At 30.2% G+C, this 20496-nt stretch overlaps 2 protein-coding genes across 5 annotated transcripts in view; one reads left to right on the top strand and one right to left on the bottom strand.

The window, feature by feature from the left end:
* Positions 1–371: 371 nt before the first annotated feature.
* LOC129906776 (kelch domain-containing protein 10 homolog) lies at positions 372–6284 on the bottom strand. The gene is made up of 3 exons (XM_055982690.1): positions 6144–6284; positions 5042–6073; positions 372–1361 (listed from the first exon to the last, which is right to left on the bottom strand). The coding sequence occupies exons 2-3, from the start codon at positions 5627–5629 to the stop codon at positions 420–422; spliced, it is 1530 nt and encodes a 509-aa protein (XP_055838665.1). The 5' UTR covers positions 5630–6073; positions 6144–6284; the 3' UTR covers positions 372–419.
* Positions 6285–8635: 2351 nt separating this feature from the next.
* The window catches only part of LOC129906778 (TRPL translocation defect protein 14), a 36638-nt gene continuing 24777 nt past the window's right edge, over positions 8636–20496 (top strand). The window contains exons 1-3 of one of the 4 annotated variants that reach the window (XM_055982695.1): positions 8636–8795; positions 9123–9274; positions 20363–20430. In XM_055982695.1, the coding sequence (XP_055838670.1) occupies positions 9226–9274; positions 20363–20430 (117 nt within the window). In that variant the 5' untranslated portion in view covers positions 8636–8795; positions 9123–9225. Of the gene's footprint in view, positions 9275–20362; positions 20431–20496 lie in introns of all 4 variants that reach the window. The other 3 variants (XM_055982694.1, XM_055982693.1, XM_055982696.1) reach the window with 3 other exon arrangements.

Genomic DNA, 20496 nt, shown 5'->3' with positions numbered 1-20496 from the left:
CTCAACTAGCGTAGATTTTAGAAAATCTACCAATACAAAAATAAAATAGGTAAAATAAAAGGATTTTTTAAAAATCATAAAAAATAAAAACTTCGGCGACATCGTTTCGAAAATATTATGTGTTTAGGCAAATATACATACTACTCACTTAGAGAACTGGCTTCTATCCAATTTGTAATTAATTAAAAGCAATATTTGGTAGCTATAAACCGAAAGCTAATTTTAAATGATTTCTAGAAAAAAATATTTCTTAACCATTTTCTCTAAGTAATATAATCTCTTGATTGTTTCCAATAAGTAGCAACGATATCGACGACATGGCAAAGTAATATAATAATAAAAAAAAAATAAGAACAATTTCAGCAAAAATATTCAACTATAAAGAATTTTTTTTATTATTAACAGAATTGATGAAAATCTCACTCCGTTAACGAGAGATTACGTTTCGATAAGGAGGGACTAGCCGAACTGTTACTATTTATTGTGGAAGACTTTGGTTCGATAACGCGATCCACAAACCGTTCGGGTATGCCGATTTTTAGTAAATAATTCCGTTTGTATTTATCTAGATTGGGATTATAAAAGGTTATTGCATCCCAACACATTTCGCTAAGTTTTGGTATTGTCATCCACATTTTATAGAGATCGTTACGACGTCGCATCGCTGTTTTATTATATTCAATGCCACCGAATATATACATGCATCCATTGCCAGGTGTTGTAGCCGAATGGAAATACAATGGACGCGGTAGCACAGCTGTTTTTATCAAAGTCCATTGCATAGTTCGGAAATTAATTTTCCAAACATCAGCAAAATAAGTTTGAAAATCACTTTGTAGTCCCCCCGTGATGTATGCCTCCACACCGTTTGGTGTGTCTAGCTGTACACATGAAAAGCACTTGCGTGGCTTTGGCATTCCTGCGCGAATTGTTGGGTCTGGTTTGGTTTCGAAATAATCCCAGGTATTTGATTTCAAATTGAATGCGGGTATTGTTTGTAGATCGTAGACTGTCATTGATGTACCACCTCCGAGGATGAATATGTGATTGCCATCGTAGACTACTTCGTGGCGATATCTACCTTCCGGGTCATCACGCATTTCGGGTCGACAAATGTAAACATTTTCCCAGACTTTGGTTTTCAGATTTAGACGATAGACATCACAGGAATAATCAAAACCTGTTGTGCCACCAATTGTGTAGAGGTAATCATCGTGAATGACTATACCAGGACCGTATTGAGCTGTGGGCAGATCACCTTCGACGGTTAGACGAAAAACACGTCGATGTTGGCCGGTTACAAAGATATGGCAATCATTTGAACAGCATTCACCGAAAGGATATCCAGTGCCGCCATGTGACTATGATTGAATAAAAATGAAAAAAAAAGTATTACTAAAATGTTTTTATAAGAACATGTAGAATTAACAAATATTTTGCGCAAAAAAATAAAGATGCTTGAAGAATTTATAAGAATTTAATTGAAGGAGTTTCTATTAAACTCATCAATGAAATATTTATTAATAAAAATAAGGAGTTGAACTATAAAAGTCCTTGCAAAAAAATACAATGATGTTCAAGTTAAGAACAATGAAAAGATTAATTAAAGTTTGAATCCCATGAATGTGTTATTCAAAAACTCGATATTTTTTAAAAAGAATGCAAATTGTGACTTATTTGTGAAATTTTTTTTTTATTTTTAAGTCGTGGTGACTGGCAATCGAACCTAGTTTTCTGGCGTCATAGTCCATCGCACTGACCATTGCGCCATGGCACCTCGGAGAATGATTGAAAAAACCTAAGTAGATTTGAGAATTTCGTCTCAGAGGGCGTGGTAACTACCCACCGCTTTTGAAAAATACACATAAACATACCTAGATAACGCTTTGAAATACCTTAACATGATAGAACTATGAATTTAAATTGACTTTTTTAAAGCACAGGAAATATCGAAAATTTTGACATCAATTTAAAGAATATGAAGGGTCCAGGAGAAAACTAGCACATCAACTTTATCAAGTTTCAAGAAAAAAGATTGCTTCTTTAACGAAATAAACTGGATAACAAGTGTCAAAATGACCTAAAAGTTAAAAAGGAATGGCCCAACAACAGGCTGATTCTAAAATACTATTTTGGTATTTCCAAAATAAATAAATGGAATGAAAATCTATGTTTGAGAATTGACCGAGAATTTCAACTTAAAAGCAGAAATTTCATAAAGAACTACCACCCCAAATAGGTGTCAAACGAACTTATCTGTTGGTTTTGTACCCAAATATTCAAATTTGCACCTGGGTTGCAATCATGGTTTAGCCAATTTTCAACCGATTTTCACACAAAAAATACTTCGTTTGATTTGGAAATTAATATTATTTTATAACATATTCTATTAATCTAAAATTGATGAAACTTTAACCAAGTTTGTTTTTTTTTTGCAACGGATGAAGTTCAAAAAAGCCGTAACAGATACTGATATATTTTTAGTCATTGAAAAAAATAAAAAAAAAAAAGATAATTGTGTTCAATGCGGCAACTAAAGTCCATAGCGTATTAGTGAATTCATTTGAATGGAAGGAAGATCGCTAATTGTAAAGATTTCTATGGATCCAAATCAGGCAACAAAAACCAGATGTTTACAATATAGTCAGAAATAAGAGTTGCAACTCTGAAAAACATTTCAATACCTGAAATTGAGTTGTATACAATTATGATCCGCAAAGCTTTTCTTGCTCTTTATTAAGCAAAATTAAATTTAAATGCAAGTCTGAGTAACAGGAACATGCTCTAATGGTTCAAAGAGAGAACAAAAATAGAATCATAGAATGTTTTACCTCATCAAGTAAGTGAAAATTATTCAAGATCACCTCATATGGGAGTAGTTGCCATATACTGTAAAATTTAATTCCAGAGTGGAATCATTCCGATAAACATCTCGATACTATACTCTTTAAAGTAAAAACGTCACTTCCTGAACTCAAGACCATTAACTTATATTCTTATCGATAAAGATAACAAGGAGGCTCTTACTTTTAATAACTCTTTTTTGAGGCTTTAAGGTGGTTCTTAAGCAATATTTGATGACGACATAACATAGATGACATAGTTCTTTTTATGTTTCGAAATGCACGAGAGACACATACAAAAAAATTAGACTAGTTTAGATTAGATTCCTTTACAGACCAATGTTTCATAGTAAAATATTGGTAGAACTTCTTATTTAAGATCAAAGATAATCTTATCCTATGACTAACTAAAAGAAATAATCCGATCTCGGATTATACCCTCCGAGAACAAATGATCATCATTTATATTTTTGGTCACAAGAATAAACCAATAACTGGAATTCCCTGAATGTAATTTAATTACTAAACATCATTTCATCATTCTTTGTGTTGCCGCATAAAAAAAAAACTCAATTTTCTTATCAAATGCTTTATTATAGAGGGGACACATATTAAGAAATAATAGCACTTTTAGAAAAAAAATGTGATGGTTTGTCGAAAATCTTAAGCAATGAGTTTACATAAAACTAATATTTTTCCTACACTGAGAAGAAGAAACGAATATTTAGCATAAAAGGAATCATTGGAATAGAGCTAAACCAAAAAATAGTAGGTAGCTCATAACTTCACTATTTAAAAAAAATAAAAAGTTAAAAAAAAGTCAACAAAGTTTCTATCAAGGAATTTCTATCCAAAAGAATGAGGTTAAATTTCCATTAACGCATAGCGGACATATGAACAAGACAAGAGCTAGCGAAACCGCCTGAACTGACAGACCAATATCGGTTTTAATGCAGGTTTGCATAATAGAATGTTGCAAGAACTTTTTTGTATGTAATAAGCGCGCTCTAAAGGGATTTGTCTACCTTTAATATGGTGAACACAGTACGAGCATTAGGATAAATAGATGAACATTAGTTTTGAAGTTCTGAGTTTTGAAATGTGATGCGAAAACAGAGGGGAATTCGTGTAGTGCGGCTGAAGAAAGAATCTCTGTATTTGACGATACGTCCGAAATTGGACTCTTGGGTAAATTGGTGAGCATTCCTTGAAGCGCGAGTATTGTTTTGTTGAATTTTTTGAATGAAGGAATTCAACTAGCTATTTCTTCTGAGCACTGCTTATTAAAATAACGATAAAACAAGGTGAGACATGAAACGTTACGACGGTGCTCGAGAGACGTAATTGTATCAGTTATTGATCTATCACATTATCATTTTTATAGTTCTATTTTGTATTCTATCCCAGAAACTCAGTGACGTAATTGGAGCACCTGCCCAGATGTGGGAGTTATACTCGAGCTTTGGACGAATATATGCCTTATAAACAACTGCTAGATCAGATAGGGAGAAAAATTTCTTGCATTTTCGGAGAAAACCTAAACATTTAGCAGCGGATTAAGCGGTGTCAAATATGTGTTCATTCCACAGGAGGTGGTTTGTAATGCAAATTCCAACAACGGAAAGCTAGTCGATTCACTCGATGCAAGTACCACACATGGAAAGTGGCATGGGAGGAAGGTTCCGCTTTAATAAAAGTAAATACCATTGTGTTTTTGAAGCATTAAATTCTACGCGATTTTTGGACAATGCTATCAAGATCAGAATTTAATATTTATTTATCCGTACAAGATCCACATTCGAAGAACATGGGGCAACTATCATCAGCCAAATAGTTGAGTGGATTAGAAGTTTCAAACAGGAGATCATTTATAAAAATGAGAAACAGAGTCGGAGACAGAACGGAGCCCTGGGGTACTTTTATTAATCGGTTCGAAAGGTAATTTCTACATAATCAAATGAAGAAAAGACTCATCGACGCCAAAAGCACGCATTTTCGAAAGAAGAGCTTGATGCTAAACTCTATCTTACTTGAGATTTACTTTGGATCATAGATAACCTAAAGGAAATAAGTCCTTAATCATAACAAATCATACAACTTAGTTAAGTTTTCAGATTCAATACCAATCGCAAAAGGCTATAAATTATTCAAAAAGCTTATTATAAGTTCTTCTTCAACAAAATAAATATCATACTTACAATCAAAAGATTATTATGTATCGCCAGCGCATTCGATGCCAATTCCTGTGGCATATTCCTCGTCTGACTGTCCATCAGCAAATTCCACTTTTTCGTTGCAAAATTATACGACCACAGCTCCTGAAACAACAAACATCTACCATGTCTAGCCGCTGCTCTAGCCGATCTCGGATTATATCCACCCAACGAATACAAATGACCATCTGACGCAATTATCCGATGACCACTCCGTGACACGGGAAATTCTTCAGACTTTTGCAATTTATAATTGATCTTAACTAAATCGTACGCTTTAAAAACGTATTCATCTCGATCTAACATCATCATCGTGTCCATGTCATCGTCACTGCTGTTATTTGTGCTACTGCTCGAACTACTGTCGCCACTTGTCGACGAGTCTTCAGACAAATCATTTTGATCTTGATTATTTTGTTGTAAACGATTATTCCAATCCATGTCGTAGTTTATTGACGACAAAATTGGATAAATAAAATTGCGAATAATCAAATTAAGGCAAGTCTCGAAAAATATAAAAATATTCCAATAAATTGTATTCAATGTTGTAAAAAATATATTTTTTCTTTTCATCACAAGCTTTTAATTTTTTTTTTTTTTTGTTTTCTTCTTCTTCTTGGGTGTCTTTTTTCGTTTTGAAAAGGATTAATCTCCTTTTTAATTAATTTTATTTTTTTCTTTCGAGTGTTTTTTGGAATTTCATTTGAAAGAAGAACGTGGAGACTTTTTTGTGTTCGTCTCGTTTTTTTTTTTTAAGTTAAACTTCTTTGTGAGCGCAAAGGTGTTTTTTTTTATAATTTCTTTACAAATTTGTTGTTTTGAAATTCAAACACCATTGAAAAAAAATGCATGAGAGAAGGTAAAAAAAAAGTTGTTGTTGTTAAAATTTTTATTTAGGTGTTATAACTCGACGACCTTGTGGAAATATAGTCGTCATTTTTTTTCTTTTTTTTGTATTTTATTTTTGTCTTTTGCTGACATCTGCTCGCGTGGATGCTAGACGAGAGACAAAAGTGCCTAATAAAGAGATGATGATTATTTTTGAGGTTGATTAATTAAATGAGAAAACAAATGAGATTTTAATCACCTTCACTGTATTATTTTTGTTGTTATTTTTTTTTATCTGGTTTTGGGGAAAATTCCAAAGAAATTCAAAGCAATTAACGACAAAAGTAAGACATAATAGAAAAATTACTTAATTCTTTTTTTTTTGTTCAAAATTTTGGTTAATTTTTTTGACAGACGAAGAAGAGAATTATAAAAAACAAAGACAAATGACAGATTAAGGGGTGACAACTGTTAGATGTTGGAAGGAAAAATGAAAAGAAAAAACTCACCACAGTTATTTGAATGGTGAATATAAAAGAATGTAGGGGAGGATGGAGTTTTGTTTTTTTTTTTTTTTTTGTTTTTGTTTTAAGGCCTTAACTGCATTGGCCACTTTTTTGCAAAATTATAAAACTGGGACCGAATCACGACATACGTTCGTTAACGTATAGTCGGCTATTACATAAAGCCTCAAGAGGCTTTTTTTTCGAATTTTCTTTTGATAATCATTCTGTGAGGCGCGTACTATTACACGATGCCTCTTGAGTCAAAGACTCAAATTTGACATTTATCCTTTAATTTAAGTATTGTTGTTGTTGTATTCCACCAAGAAGCAAAAAGAAATGGAAGGGAATGTTGAAAAAATAAAGAGTGGAAAAAGAAACGTCAAAAAAGAGTCTTAGAATTTTGGCCCACGACTCTCCGGTCGGATAATTTTTTGTTTATCTTTTTTCTCTCTTGCACTCATTAGTTTTGAAAAGAGGCGCGCCTCTTGAGGCTTCATGTAATAGCTGACATAGCGCTATATGTCCCTTTCTTTTTCTAATGATAAAATCTAGACAGCAATAGACAAGACGTTGACATATGATTGTAATCTTGTGCCATGATTATTTTCTCGCTAGTGCAAGCGTTTTTCCTTTGGGAGGTGGCAAAGTACTACTAGTAACTTACTAGCGATTTTTAATGGAAAGCACTTTCAATGAATCAATGCAGTTCCCAATTTCCCATCGACTCGGCAGAAAAGCGTGAATAGTTCTAATAGTAAATGTACTAGATTATCTACTCATGAGAAAACTACCACCCGTAAATCAGGGGTATTCACACTAGTGCATGAATACCCCTATTATGTTTTTAACTATTTTTGCCACTTATTTGGAGGGGTGAACGCTTTACAAGTTTTAAAATTTATTGCTATAGCTTACCGGACAGACCAATTGTTATTTGGCAGGATGATATTTTGCGATCACCCTTATCGGACAATTGTCATCAAAATCCGATTTTTCAGCTAATTTTTAATTTTTCTTTTGCCTCTTCTTTTCTCAAATTAAGGCCGTGTGTGAATTTTGCCGAGGATACATTTTTGACACTATTGAGGTGAAAAGATAAATTTTCAGCTGCCAAAAATGTATTCTGCTCTTTGAGTCGGTTAAATTTGTATCTTCAGAGGATAAATTTTGACAGAAGGCTACGTTTTTTTTATAAATAACCAAAAACTGAAAATAAAGAATGGAAATTGTAAAAGAAAATAGCTACAACGGCCACTTTTAGCAAAAAGTCAAAAAGTGAAAATTTTCAAATTTATTTTATGACAGTTTTTCCACCCGCAAAATTAAAAATAATAACCGTTTTTTATTATCCCACTTGATCCATATAGATTATTAATTAACAAATATATGAGATCTTGTTTTTCATCAGGATCATGATTTGTGATCCTGATGAAAAGCAAGATCACCATTGACCTATTATAATAGGTCAATGAAGATCACGATACCTGATCCTGATGAAAAGCAAGATCTCATGTAGTTTTTGAAATACTTGTTAATTAATGATCTTTATGGATCAAGTGATAATAAAAAACGGCTAATGATGCAAAAAGTTTATTTTTTGATTTAAAAAACAATTTTTGTAATTTTTTTCCAAAAACAAATAGCACTAGAGAGAAATAAAAAATTTTTACTTTCGTAAATTTCCCACTTTTTCACTTTTTAGGTCTTTGTAGTTATGGGTTTATTTTGCAAAAATGAGTACACGAATTGTTCTTTTGACCAAAAAATAAGCTTTCTGCATCATTTGTTTTAATTTTCCGGTCCGAAAAAGTATCCACAAATGCGTTTGAAAATTTTCACTTTTGTACTTTTTCACTTTTTGAGTAAGTACAAAAGTGAAAATTTTCAAACGTATTTTTGTATCGTTTTTTGAACTGAAAAATCTTATTTTATGGTCTAAAAAACAATTTGTATACTCTTTTTTTTACAAACAAATTCCACTAGCAAGAAAAAAAATATTTGCACTTTCGTACTTTTGCAAAAATTGGCCAATGTAGTTAAGCCCTTAAGTTAATAAATCCATAACAAAATATTTAAATATGGCAATGACATTTTATTTTTTTTTTTAATTTTCTTTTGTTTCTCACCAATTTTGACAGATTACAAAAAAAAAAACTTACCACACCTGCCATGCTTTTTTCATGCACGCAAAGAAGAAACGAAAAAATGAAAATTTTTTTGCAAAGAGCAAAATCAAGAAATTTTCAATTTCGCTTTCACATTCGTTAGTTGTTCCTCCAACAAAATAAACCTCCATAATAATTATCGATGTCTGCCAGTGTTTATAAAAATCAATTCAACACTACTTTATTTAAAACACTTAAAAAATGTGTCGTCTCAGTAAAATTTGATATTTAAAATTTAAAGTAAAAAAAAAGTAATTACAACACAACCTAAAAAAAATTGAATTTGAGAAGAAAGAAATACACATTGCCGACTTCGACCACCAAAGTCCTTTCTTTTTTTTTTGTTGTTTCTTTTTTGGATCGTCGTCGTCCAATAATACAAAAAAAAAATTCTATTTCTATTCTATTTATTTAGATTTTGTTGTCGTCGCACCTCTGTGATAAGTGATTTCTTGTTTTTCTAATATTTTTTCTAATTTTTTCTGTTAAATTATTTTATTTATATTTTGTGTGTTTTTCATTCATTGTAATGAATTTTGTAATAAAAATAAATTGATCCTAAATAAGTCTAGAACCTGACCAAGAATCGTCAAAAAAAAGGAAATTGCAACTCCCCGGAAGGATCGGCATTTTGGATTAAATAAAACACAAAAAAAAGAAAACAAAAACCATGGAATCGGCGGGCAAAAAACGTGTTTATAAGATTGTTCTAACTGGTGGTAAGTTTTTCTAGCTTCTTTCCAAGTTGTCTTTTTTATCATCTTTTTTTTCCCATTTCAATCAATAAAATCTTTTGCAAAATGCATTTCATAATAGTTTCTTTATCTCGTGATTTTATAAAAAAGATGCAACTTAAAGACACGATACCTAGGTTTTTTTTTTTTCTCGTCTTCTCGTTGTTCTGTATGTTGAATCATGTTGCTTTTTTTGGGGACAGAATACAAAACAGAAAAACCATGTGGCAACGACTACGACGAGAGTGGCGGTATCGTTGACAACCAAGTTGTCGTCGTCGTCGATGTCGGAAAAAGACTTTCGTGTCTCGAGCTAACTAGTAGCTACCATTCGCCATGTGATTCGAGTTTTATTTTTGTTTCTCAAAAATAATTTAAAAAAAAAACTAAATTAATTTGCATACAAATTTACTCGTAATGTGGTTCGGTGTAAAGCTCAGGGTCGGATTTAAAGATGTGGGGGCATTAAGGCCACAAAAAAGTAGAGGCCCCTTTCATCTATTTTATTTGCAATATAAAATTAACATTATTTTTTTCCAGTACTTAATTTATTGCGAATTGAATAAAACTAAAATGGGTAGACTTTGTGACTCAAAGGTGGCCTTGTGTCTGCTTTTTACTTGCGATATAGGTACTATAGGGCAAGTTTAGGATTCGTAAAAAAAATCGAACTTGAGATAACAATTTTACATGACATTACGATGATGAAGAATGCCAAAAAAGTGGGTCCGGCAATTCTGTCTGTCTGTGTGTCTGTCTCTATCTGGAGCTGCACCCTAAACGAGTGAAGTGATTTTCTTCAAACTTGGTAGTTAGCAGTTTTTGGTGATTCCCTAGAGGGGAAATTGAAATTTTTTTTTTTTTATGACCAAAACTAACGGCACCTGCCATATAACGGAAATAGAAAAGTTAATTTTTTTCAAAAACGGCTCTAACGATTTTGATTAAAATGTTTGTGTTTAGTACTACACATAAGAGCCAACTTTTTAAATAAAAAAAATATTTTTTGTACCGTTATTAACGGTACCTTTCATAGAACGGTTTTTTTCGTTTCTGAATATCTCGTACAACATTAACCCGATTTAAATGAAATTTTTTATACAAAAGTGTGTAAGTAGAGATAATATTAAAATTTTAAAAAATTTTCAAAAAACGCATTGTTGGATTTTTAAAAAATATTTCAAAATTTTTTTTTGAAAAATAAATTTTTTGAAAACTGATCAATGAAATTTAGTTTTTATGTGTAAATTAAATATTTCTTCAAAATGGCATACCAATTTTTTTTTTGAAAAATGTTAAAAAATTTTTATATATAAAAATTTATTTTTTTAAAAAACGGCTCCTACAATTTTCGAAAATTTTTTTCTAAAAATACCTTTTTATACAAGAAATAAAATGGCATATTTGTTTTTTTTTTTTAAGATAATTTAAAACGGAGTTTAATTAATTATAAAAACAGATTTAATTTTTTTATACTACTTATGAAATTTCTTCAAAATATCAAATTTTAAATTTCTTGAATGAATAGCTTTAACATTATAGTTACTTTAAGCATAAGAGCAAGTACGTGCGACCCCAGTCGTGCAATTTATTTTAACTTCAATTCCATTTGACCAATAACACTGAGGTGCGTTCTTTTTCTAACAATAGTTAACTATTGTCAACTATCGTTAACTTTTGTCGTTCCTAAACTACGATTTGTAACTATTTGACAGATGAACATCGTTCCTAAACTCGTTTTGAAGTGTCAAATAGTTACAAATCGTAACTATTTCCAACTCACCTCCATGATATGAGTTGAACACTCATGAGATTGTTGATGTGTCAAAGTGGATGTTTTGTTTACAAAACCAACTTAAGAAGTTTTGTTTTTGGAAATAAGCATAATAAAAACAGAGTTTTGCAATTTTATGATGCAAGAGAATTTATTTTGACTAAAAAAACATTATTTTTGTTATAATTATGCAAGTAAAAATATTTTCAAAACAATTTTTTTTTTTGTGTTTGACAGTTTAACAATATCTAACAATAAATCGTTCCTAAATGATTTGTAAAAAACCCAACAATTTCTAACAATGACACATCAACAATATTTTTTGACGTAACAACGATAGTTGACTATTGTTAGAAAAAGAACGCACCTCTGGTCAACAAGGCTTTTGCCACAAAAACCAAAATATAGTACTTTTCTATAGGTTTTTGATGTGCTGAATCGGGGTTGGGTTCGATATCCCGCTTTTTATATTCCCGTTTTTTTTTTTTTTTAATCTCGCTCTTAAAATCCCGTTTTTTATAATCCCGCTTTTTATAATCCAGGGGGGTCATTCCGTAATTTTGAAAACGATAATCAAATCGATGATAATCGTTTTACAGTTTGAGAATCTTTAAAGCTATTTTAAGTCAATTCTGATTCAATATTTCCTAAACAGTTTATATAAATAAAAGTTTTCGTATCCTTAGAAGTCGTGTTATAGTCTAGGTGATTTAGTAGTTGCCTCTCACTCGGGTGTCCGAGGTTCGATTTCAGAAAATGAAATTGTTTTTTTTTTTTTATTTTCTCAATAATTGTCAATAAATAAACGATAGCTAAATAGGTCTCGTTTTTGGAGAATTTATTCGTTTTTGGATGCAATATTTGATTTCTTTAAAGTGTTTATTAATTTATTCCAATCACCATTATTAAAATAATTTACTCTTACATAATGGTTATTCGTAGAAATTAATCATTAATATTTTTTTTTTGTTAGTGGAGTTTGCAAATTAATCGGTGATTGGAATAAATTAATAAACACTTTAAAGAAATCAAATATTGCATCCAAAAACGAATAAATTCTCCAAAAACGAGACCTATTTAGCTATCGTTTATTTATTGACGATTATTGAGAAAATAAAAAAAAAAAACAATTTCATTTTCTGGAATCGAACCTCGGACACCCGAGTGAGAGGCAACTACTAAATCACCTAGACTATAACACGACTTCTAAGGAAAAACTTTTATTTATATAAACTATTTAGGAAATATTGAATCAGAATTGACTTAAAATAGCTTTAAAGATTCTCAAACTGTAAAACGATTATCATCGATTCGATTATCGTTTTTAAAATTACGGAATGACCCCCCAGGTTTTTAAAATCCTGATTTTTATAATCCCGATTTTTACTATCCCGATTTTAATAAAAAAAATAAGACAAATTAAAAAATGAGAGATTCTTCTAAACGCATTTAATTAATACCTTTAACAAAAAATATAATATATAAAAAAAAATATGAAAAAGTAAGGAATGTACATAATATCAAAAAGAAATCAATTCACAAACTAATATTTACTTTGAAGTTTCAGAAGAACAATCAAATCGTGATAATCTCATAGATTTATAATAACATAAAATGATCACAACACCTTAAATTAAGTACACACTACACAATCAAAAGAAATTTCATTTAAATATATTTCAACTTGTATTTGGATGCATTTTAACAAATTTTGATATTTAAATAAAAAAAATTTCTTTTACTTGTGAATTTAATTTAAGGTTTTAATCATTTTATAAAAGAAATAACGTTTTCATACGACGTTTTACGACGCAAAAAATCAGTTTTACTAAATTTTTTCCTATTTTTCATGATATTTTAAAAAAACGGGATTTTCGGGATTTGACGGTATTTTGAAATGCGGGATTATAATTGATCGGGATTTGAAATGCCAAATAACGTAATTTTGGTTGTTTTCGAGGTTATGTTTTTATATGGGTTAATTCATTATGAATAAATTTGTAACGGTGTCTTTAAGAACTAGTGTTATTCTCTCAAAAAAATGTTTAAATCTTTTCAATATCTCTTTTACTGCCCGAAATAATTAAATTAAAGTAGCGGTCTTTGACTTAGAAACAGCACTGGCTAACCAAATTAAACTTTTTTTGCCACAAGAACCAAAATATACTTTTCTAGTGGTTTTTGGGTTGCTGAACTCGAATCCGCAATCAGAAAAATTCTATTAGCCTTTGTTCTTGAAATATTACCATTATAAAATTAAGAAAAAATGTTTTTTTTTATAACGGTTATATTTCAAGAAAGGAGGCTTATAAAATTTTTTGATTGCGGATTCGAGTTCAGCGACCCAAAAACCACTAGAAAAGTATATTTTGGTTCTTGTAGCAAAAATTCTGTGACCAGTGACTTAAACTTTTGATTAAGTTTAGTTTCTCTTTGGCTTATTAACTGAAACTTAAGATTTAAACAGTTTTTGAAAGAAGAATATCTGTTCTTATAATCACCCTCACAAAATTGTTTATAACGAATTACCCCACATAAAAATAGAACCTCAAAAAATTCCAAAATGACGTTTTTAAGCATTTTATAACGGTAATATTTCAAAAACGGAGGCCAATCACATTTTTTTTGACTTCAGATTCGAGTTTAACACATCAAAAACCTTTAGAAAAGTATATCTTGGTTCTTGTGGCAAAAAAAAGTTCAATTTTGCTGACCAGTGTAATTTTACCTAAAACATTGAAAATCTTTAAAAGTTGAATTATGCTCGAATGTTTTTCCAATCAATGCTTTATGATTGTTTTCTCTATATTATTTGTAAGGGTTTTTAAAATGATCTCTCATCAAAACTCATATTTCTTTGGAAAACTGTTAGTTAAAAAAATTTCTTTGGGTACAGAATTAATAAACAAAATTAAGAAAGGGGTTACTTTGGGCAAGTAAGTACAATTGCTAATTTATTCGACACAGAGTCAGAGTCTCCTTCAAAGTATTTATATCCATTGGTATAAATGGTATTTCGTAATATTTAACTCTTCAAATTAACATTGAATCGAGTCGGGTTCTTGCTGAGTTTCAGAAAAAAAGTATATCAGCATCTTAGAAACAACATAGTAGTAAAAAATACTATTTTCTTCAATCCTATATGTGTTTCTTATGAGTTTAAATAAAATTGAATCTATGCAATTGAAAAGTTTGGGAAGTTTTTGAAGAATTGAAAAAAAATGTATGTACAAGCGACCCAGTCATACATTTTATTTTTTATGACGACAATGATGCAGATTCTTAAGTTTTTATTTATTTTTCTGCCGGAAAATGTTTTTTTTTGTCTATTGTGGGGGCCCAGGGCTGCCCTCCCCTAAATCCGGCCCTGTTAATGCTTTTAACGCTAGAGCGTAGAGATAGAGAGTGGTGCGCAAAGTTGATGAAAAAATATTATTGAAATATACCGAAACCGGACCGGCGAATGTCTATCTAGTTGAGGTGTTTTTCTTTTTCTTCTTCTTCTTCTTGGATAGAAATAAGAAATAAACATTGAATTTGAAATAAATTCATTTCACGAGTTCGATTGGCATGTGTTTTGCGAATAGTAACAAAATTGACATGAAAATGATTCATCATTTTATCATTACGAAAATATTTGTTATCCAAAGAAGCTATTATAGTTTTTTTTTTTGTATTTTGTTTTGTATAGAGAAATAGAGAGATAAGCTGTTCAATTTTTAGTCTAAAAGCTGATGCGCAGTTTGAGTAGTTTTTCGTGAGTAAGTAGGTTTGTTCTACTTAGTTATCATGCAAAATTGATAATAAATAAAAAGGTAATTGCCTACTAGAACCTTTCTACCTGTTTAAAATCAACAGGATGTATAAATTGCGTGCCTTTTGTGACTATTAATGGTGCACCTATCAATCTGCTTGCTATTAAAATTTGTATCTTAAATTGTTTTGGTTGGGGTACACAGTGTCAGAAATGTAAAGGTACTAGCATTACAAATAGATATTGCAGGTACCTATACCTATTTTATCTTCTGCTTTTAAGGAATAATGTTTTGGTTAAGCATTAGATTAGTTAAAGTACATGATGTGACCTTCCGCAAAACTAATGATACACTAAATAGGACTAGCCTAGTCTATATCTGTTTGGTAGGCAAAAAGGTTTCGGCACTTGTCCATCTCTTTTTTCTTATCTAAGTGGCTTATTATTAAGTCTTCATGTAGAGATATCTAGTTGCATTTAATTGCTGACTACGAAAACCATCTAAAAATGATCTAGGAGTAAAAAGCAAAAGTAACGTCAAGAAATTTATTTCTAATCACATTTAAAAGTGTAACATTTCGCATGCTTATTATTTTTGTATGCATTTGTAGTAGGTTATAACGATACAGCTGTAAAGTTTCTGTTTACGTTCAGTACGCTTTTTGTTTGCAAACACAATTAATGTATGACGTAAAGTTATTCTCTTTTTGGAGTGTAAAGCGTCTTATAGATGTCTCAAGGTGAATTTCAAAGCTCTGTGATAAATACACTCTCTTTTTAAACTGTAGCCGAAAATTAAAATTTTAATGAGTTTAAAGGTCTATATTAGTATTTTGGTTGATTGGTATTGTGGAAGGAAGGAAGATCTATGTACGCCTTATTCATTTTATGGCATTACTCACAACCAAAAATTTCTGTCGGCTCTCAGTCTTAAAGCTATTATTATATGAATGAAATTTAGAACATTTAACATCTCCATTCTAGATTTAATGAATGATTTCATTTTAACAGACTATTATGTATTGTGATTGTTTTTTTTTAAGGAAAAAAAGACATTCAATGTTTTTGCGTCAATGATCGTTAGCTAATTTATCAGCGAACTGTGACGCACTTTCGCAGCAAAACTTGTGTGGGGTGTTTTTTTTTTGTTTTGTTTTGGTTTTTTTTTTTTTTAAATCAATAATTGACAGTTTTATCTTCAAAAATATTTGTACTTATTATTAGTAAAGCTATGATTACACGGTCAACGAAATCGGTCAACGCTTAATAAGTCTTTTTGCAATTCATGATGAAACATTTACACTTCAGCAACTCATCTAGATCTAGGGTCCCAAAAATATAGTTTTTAGGATATTCAAAAATAAAACCAAACTATTGTAAATAATAGTGCAGCAACCTTAAGTTTTTATGTGCGGAATTAATAATTCTGTTGTTGCGTCATTATTTTTCAATTAAAAATTGCTGAAAATACCACCCATTAAAGATTTGTTGTTACCTTAAAAATTGATTGCCAACAAGTTATGTCTGCTTTTAACTGTTGTTGACTTTTTTCTGGTTATCTAACAATAAAATTCATGATTGTCTAGATTGCTTGATTACTTCGTTCAATGATCTCAGAAACTATTGTATAAAAGCACCATTTGGGTTGATGAGATTAAAAATGCATGCTTATAAGTTTATGAAACATATAGATAAATAAAAAAAAAACAATGTCTATTATTACCAATTTTAAACATTGATAAGATAAAAAAATCACATTTCAAGTTTATTTTCATTAAATTTAGTTGGTTTTTTGTTGATAAATGTGTGCAAATAACTATGAGAACTTGAAATTAGATCAAAACTAAAATGGAGCGTGTTAAATTATTTGTTTAGTTTTTACGTCATAGAAAATAACACGGTGTAACACTCAAAAAATACGCGGGCGGAGACCTATCAGGTTTTGTAGAGCTAGTCGCACTGAATACGAAACGGTATTTGAAAATCCCCTAACACCCCCAAAATCTGGAGTTACGGGCAAAAAACGGTTTTTTGGACCTTCACCCATTGAAAAAATTCTAGCTTCGACAATTTTTTACCCATATTCGATTTTTTTACAGTTTCTGATAGAAGATAAATATACCTTTTTAACAATGTATAAAACATGTAACTCGGTTAAACCACTTAGAATTTATAAGATGTCAAAGTTCAAAAATTCAATTTTTTTTGTCATTTGCCCAACTTCGGCATCAATTTAAAGTATATGTTTTCAAAACAACATGCTATTTAAAAAATATATTCTAAAACTATATCTATTTCCCAATCGATCGAAGTATTTTTTATGAAAATCACTTCAAAATTGGCTTAGAAAAAAAAATTTTTCGATTTCAACCCAGATACAGAAATTCGAACTTTTAGGTATAGAACAAAAATGTTGTTTCGGCACGTAGTAAGATAAGTTGGGCGCCAGGATTTGATTAAAGGTTTTTGTAGAGAAGCTCAATACAAACATTTTTTTTCTTTGGGAGGGGGGTCTATCTCCCCCCGTTTAGGTGGGAGGGGCATTTTTCTAAAAAAAATTATCAAAATAAAAAAAAATTATTAAAAAACAACGGCAACACTTACAGTAATAAATGATACCATTTCCAAAAGGCAAAATTGTGCATTTGGTTCTAATTTCTAAATCAATATAATATTACCAATAGTTTTTGAAATAATCGATTTCAAAGTTAAAAATAGGCGAAAAAAAATTTGTAAAAACTCATTTTATACTATTTTTGTCCAGACTGTGAATTTTAGTAAATAAATTACTTAGACAGAAAACTGCCTCAATTAATTCCTTATCGAACAGTGAAAACTATATGTTTCTATGTCTTCTAGTTTTTGAGAAAATTGAAAAATAAAAACAAATAAAAACAAAAAATATTTTAAAAAAAGAAAAATCTGATAAAATAATTTTTCAATTTTCCCAAAAACTAGAAGACATAGAAACATATAGTTTTCACGGTTTGATAAGGAATCAATTGAGGCAGTTTTCTGTCTAAGTAATTTATTTACTAAAATTCACAGTCTGGACAAAAATAGTATAAAATGAGTTTTTACAAATTTTTTTTCGCCTATTTTTAACTTTGAAATCGATTATTTCAAAAACTATTGGTAATATTATATTGATTTAGAAATTAGAACCAAATGCACAATTTTGCCTTTTGGAAATGGTATCATTTATTACTGTAAGTGTTGCCGTTGTTTTTTAATAATTTTTTTTTATTTTGATAATTTTTTTTAGAAAAATGCCCCTCCCACCTAAACGGGGGGAGATAGACCCCCCTCCCAAAGAAAAAAAATGTTTGTATTGAGCTCCTCTACAAAAACCTTTAATCAAATCCTGGCGCCCAACTTATCTTACTACGTGCCGAAACAACATTTTTGTTCTATACCTAAAAGTTCGAATTTCTGTATCTGGGTTGAAATCGAAAAATTTTTTTTTCTAAGCCAATTTTGAAGTGATTTTCATAAAAAATACCTCGATCGATTGGGAAATAGATATAGTTTTAGAATATATTTTTTAAATAGCATGTTGTTTTGAAAACATATACTTTAAATTGATGCCGAAGTTGGGCAAATGACAAAAAAAATTGAATTTTTGAACTTTGACATCTTATAAATTCTAAGTGGTTTAACCGAGTTACATGTTTTATACATTGTTAAAAAGGTATATTTATCTTCTATCAGAAACTGTAAAAAAATCGAATATGGGTAAAAAATTGTCGAAGCTAGAATTTTTTCAATGGGTGAAGGTCCAAAAAACCGTTTTTTTGCCCGTAACTCCAGATTTTGGGGGTGTTAGGGGATTTTCAAATACCGTTTCGTATTCAGTGCGACTAGCTCTACAAAACCTGATAGGTCTCCGCCCGCGTATATTTTAAAACCTCATTTTTGTAACACCGTGTAATTATTGCCTCATGGAGAGTTACAAAGTTTGACTAAATTTTTGGCGATTTTTGCCATATATTTGGGTATTTATTTATTTTTTCGGTAATGAATTCACTGATTTTAATCAATTTTTTTAGCACTTTCTTACAATTGCCCAAGGCTTCTCGCTGAGAAGTCTAAATTGAGGGAGTTGGCTTAGGAATATGGACGACAAGTGATATCCAAATAACAAGCTCTTTTCCGAAAAAAATGATTGTTACAAAGTTGCCTGTCGTTTGTTTTTTAATATCATTTAAATTTGGAAAACAATTTTGCAGCACAATGGTTTAAAAAAATACATGGAAGAATCAGTTAATGTTTTGCCAAAACTCTTTAAAATGGTTGATAGATAGAATACACTTTTAATATGTTTTTTTTTTTGGTATTCGTTTTTTGTTATCAAAGCTATAAGATGAGATGAATCATTTTAACTCCTTTGCTTTCTTCCAACTTCATTAGTCCAACAATTTTTTTTTTTAAATCCGCTAATTGTGAAACCAATAATAAAGCAATTGTTTGCGAATGCAAAGTGCACAACTTAACATTAGAAAATCGGGAATATTATAATATTCATTCACACAATTTAAGAAATAAATAAAAACAAATTAAATTATCTTTTCGATAAGATAATATTAAATATAAAAAAAGTACGTCTGGGAGAAAATAAAAAAAAATCGGTTATTTACTTTTTATTTCTTGCATCCAATAGATTTGCTTCTGTAATCACAAATCACGAGATAGATTTGAATGATAAACATAAATTATCTGGCATAAGTCCTTTAAAAAATGACGGTTGTGGTTTCAAAACAAACTGATAACATGATATTATTGTTTTGATTAAACTGCTGATAAAAATAATTTATAATTTTGTTAAATTTGCAATAGCTTACAAGTAGTTTGCAAGCACACAAATTGTTTCGAAAAATAGAAAAACGTCTAACAAATTCTAATTTACAGTATACGAGTAGAGTATTGAGATAACTTTTTTATGATAATTAAACACATAACTAAAAAAATACTAAAAAAAAATATGATGCGGAGATCAGCACTCTGGTGTCCAAAATTACTGTGCATCCAACATAGTAAAAAATGATACAGTCAAAACAATCGATTACTCCAAGAAAAGTTCAAGCCCATAGACGCAAGAGTTTTTGTTAGAGTTATAAATATCTGACCTAAGAATTCAATATTTATTTGAGGGAAGATTTTTCATTGTTAAAATTAATCAAAAGCGAATGTAAAATCCAGGATGAATACAAACAAAAAAAAAACTTAAAAACATTTTACCCTAGTGAAATTTAGTTAACATTTTCGATGAAACGATAAAACGTTTTACTGTACATAGTAGAATAATTTTTACAGTAAGATCGTAAATGTAAAATTTAATTAAAAATAACATTTTTAAATTGATTTCGTCGACGGAAAGCAAAATTTGTTCAAAGTCCTTAAGCCTTTTAAATATGCCCCTCCATATATGAAAATTGACAGTGCATCTGCGCACAAGGTTTGACTAGAGTTAGAAAAATTTTGCGTTCCGTAGACGATTTGTTAACATCAATTCATCAAATTAACAGTTTTCTAATTTTGTTTGTAGGACCATGTGGAGGAAAAACTACCGGACAGTCAAGGCTATGCACCTTCTTCGAAAACCTGGGATGGAAGGTTAGTAAAATTTGTCATTTTATTTCATTTGTTGTAATATAAAACAAAAAAATAAATTATACATAG

Source organism: Episyrphus balteatus, chromosome 1 (assembly GCF_945859705.1).
Source record: "Episyrphus balteatus chromosome 1, idEpiBalt1.1, whole genome shotgun sequence".
Lineage (NCBI taxonomy): Eukaryota > Metazoa > Arthropoda > Insecta > Diptera > Syrphidae > Episyrphus > Episyrphus balteatus.
This window is presented reverse-complemented; position numbering and strand designations above follow the sequence as displayed.

What these genes read in the sequence shown, in the direction of transcription:
- LOC129906776 (XM_055982690.1), bottom strand. Translation starts at nt 5,629, where the DNA reads ATGAAAAGAAAAAATATATTTTTTACAACATTGAATACAATTTATTGG. An exon ending in TACATAATAATCTTTTGATT is followed by an intron (nt 1,362 to 5,041) that starts GTAAGTATGATA and finishes ATTCAATCATAG; the next exon opens with TCACATGGCGGCACTGGATA.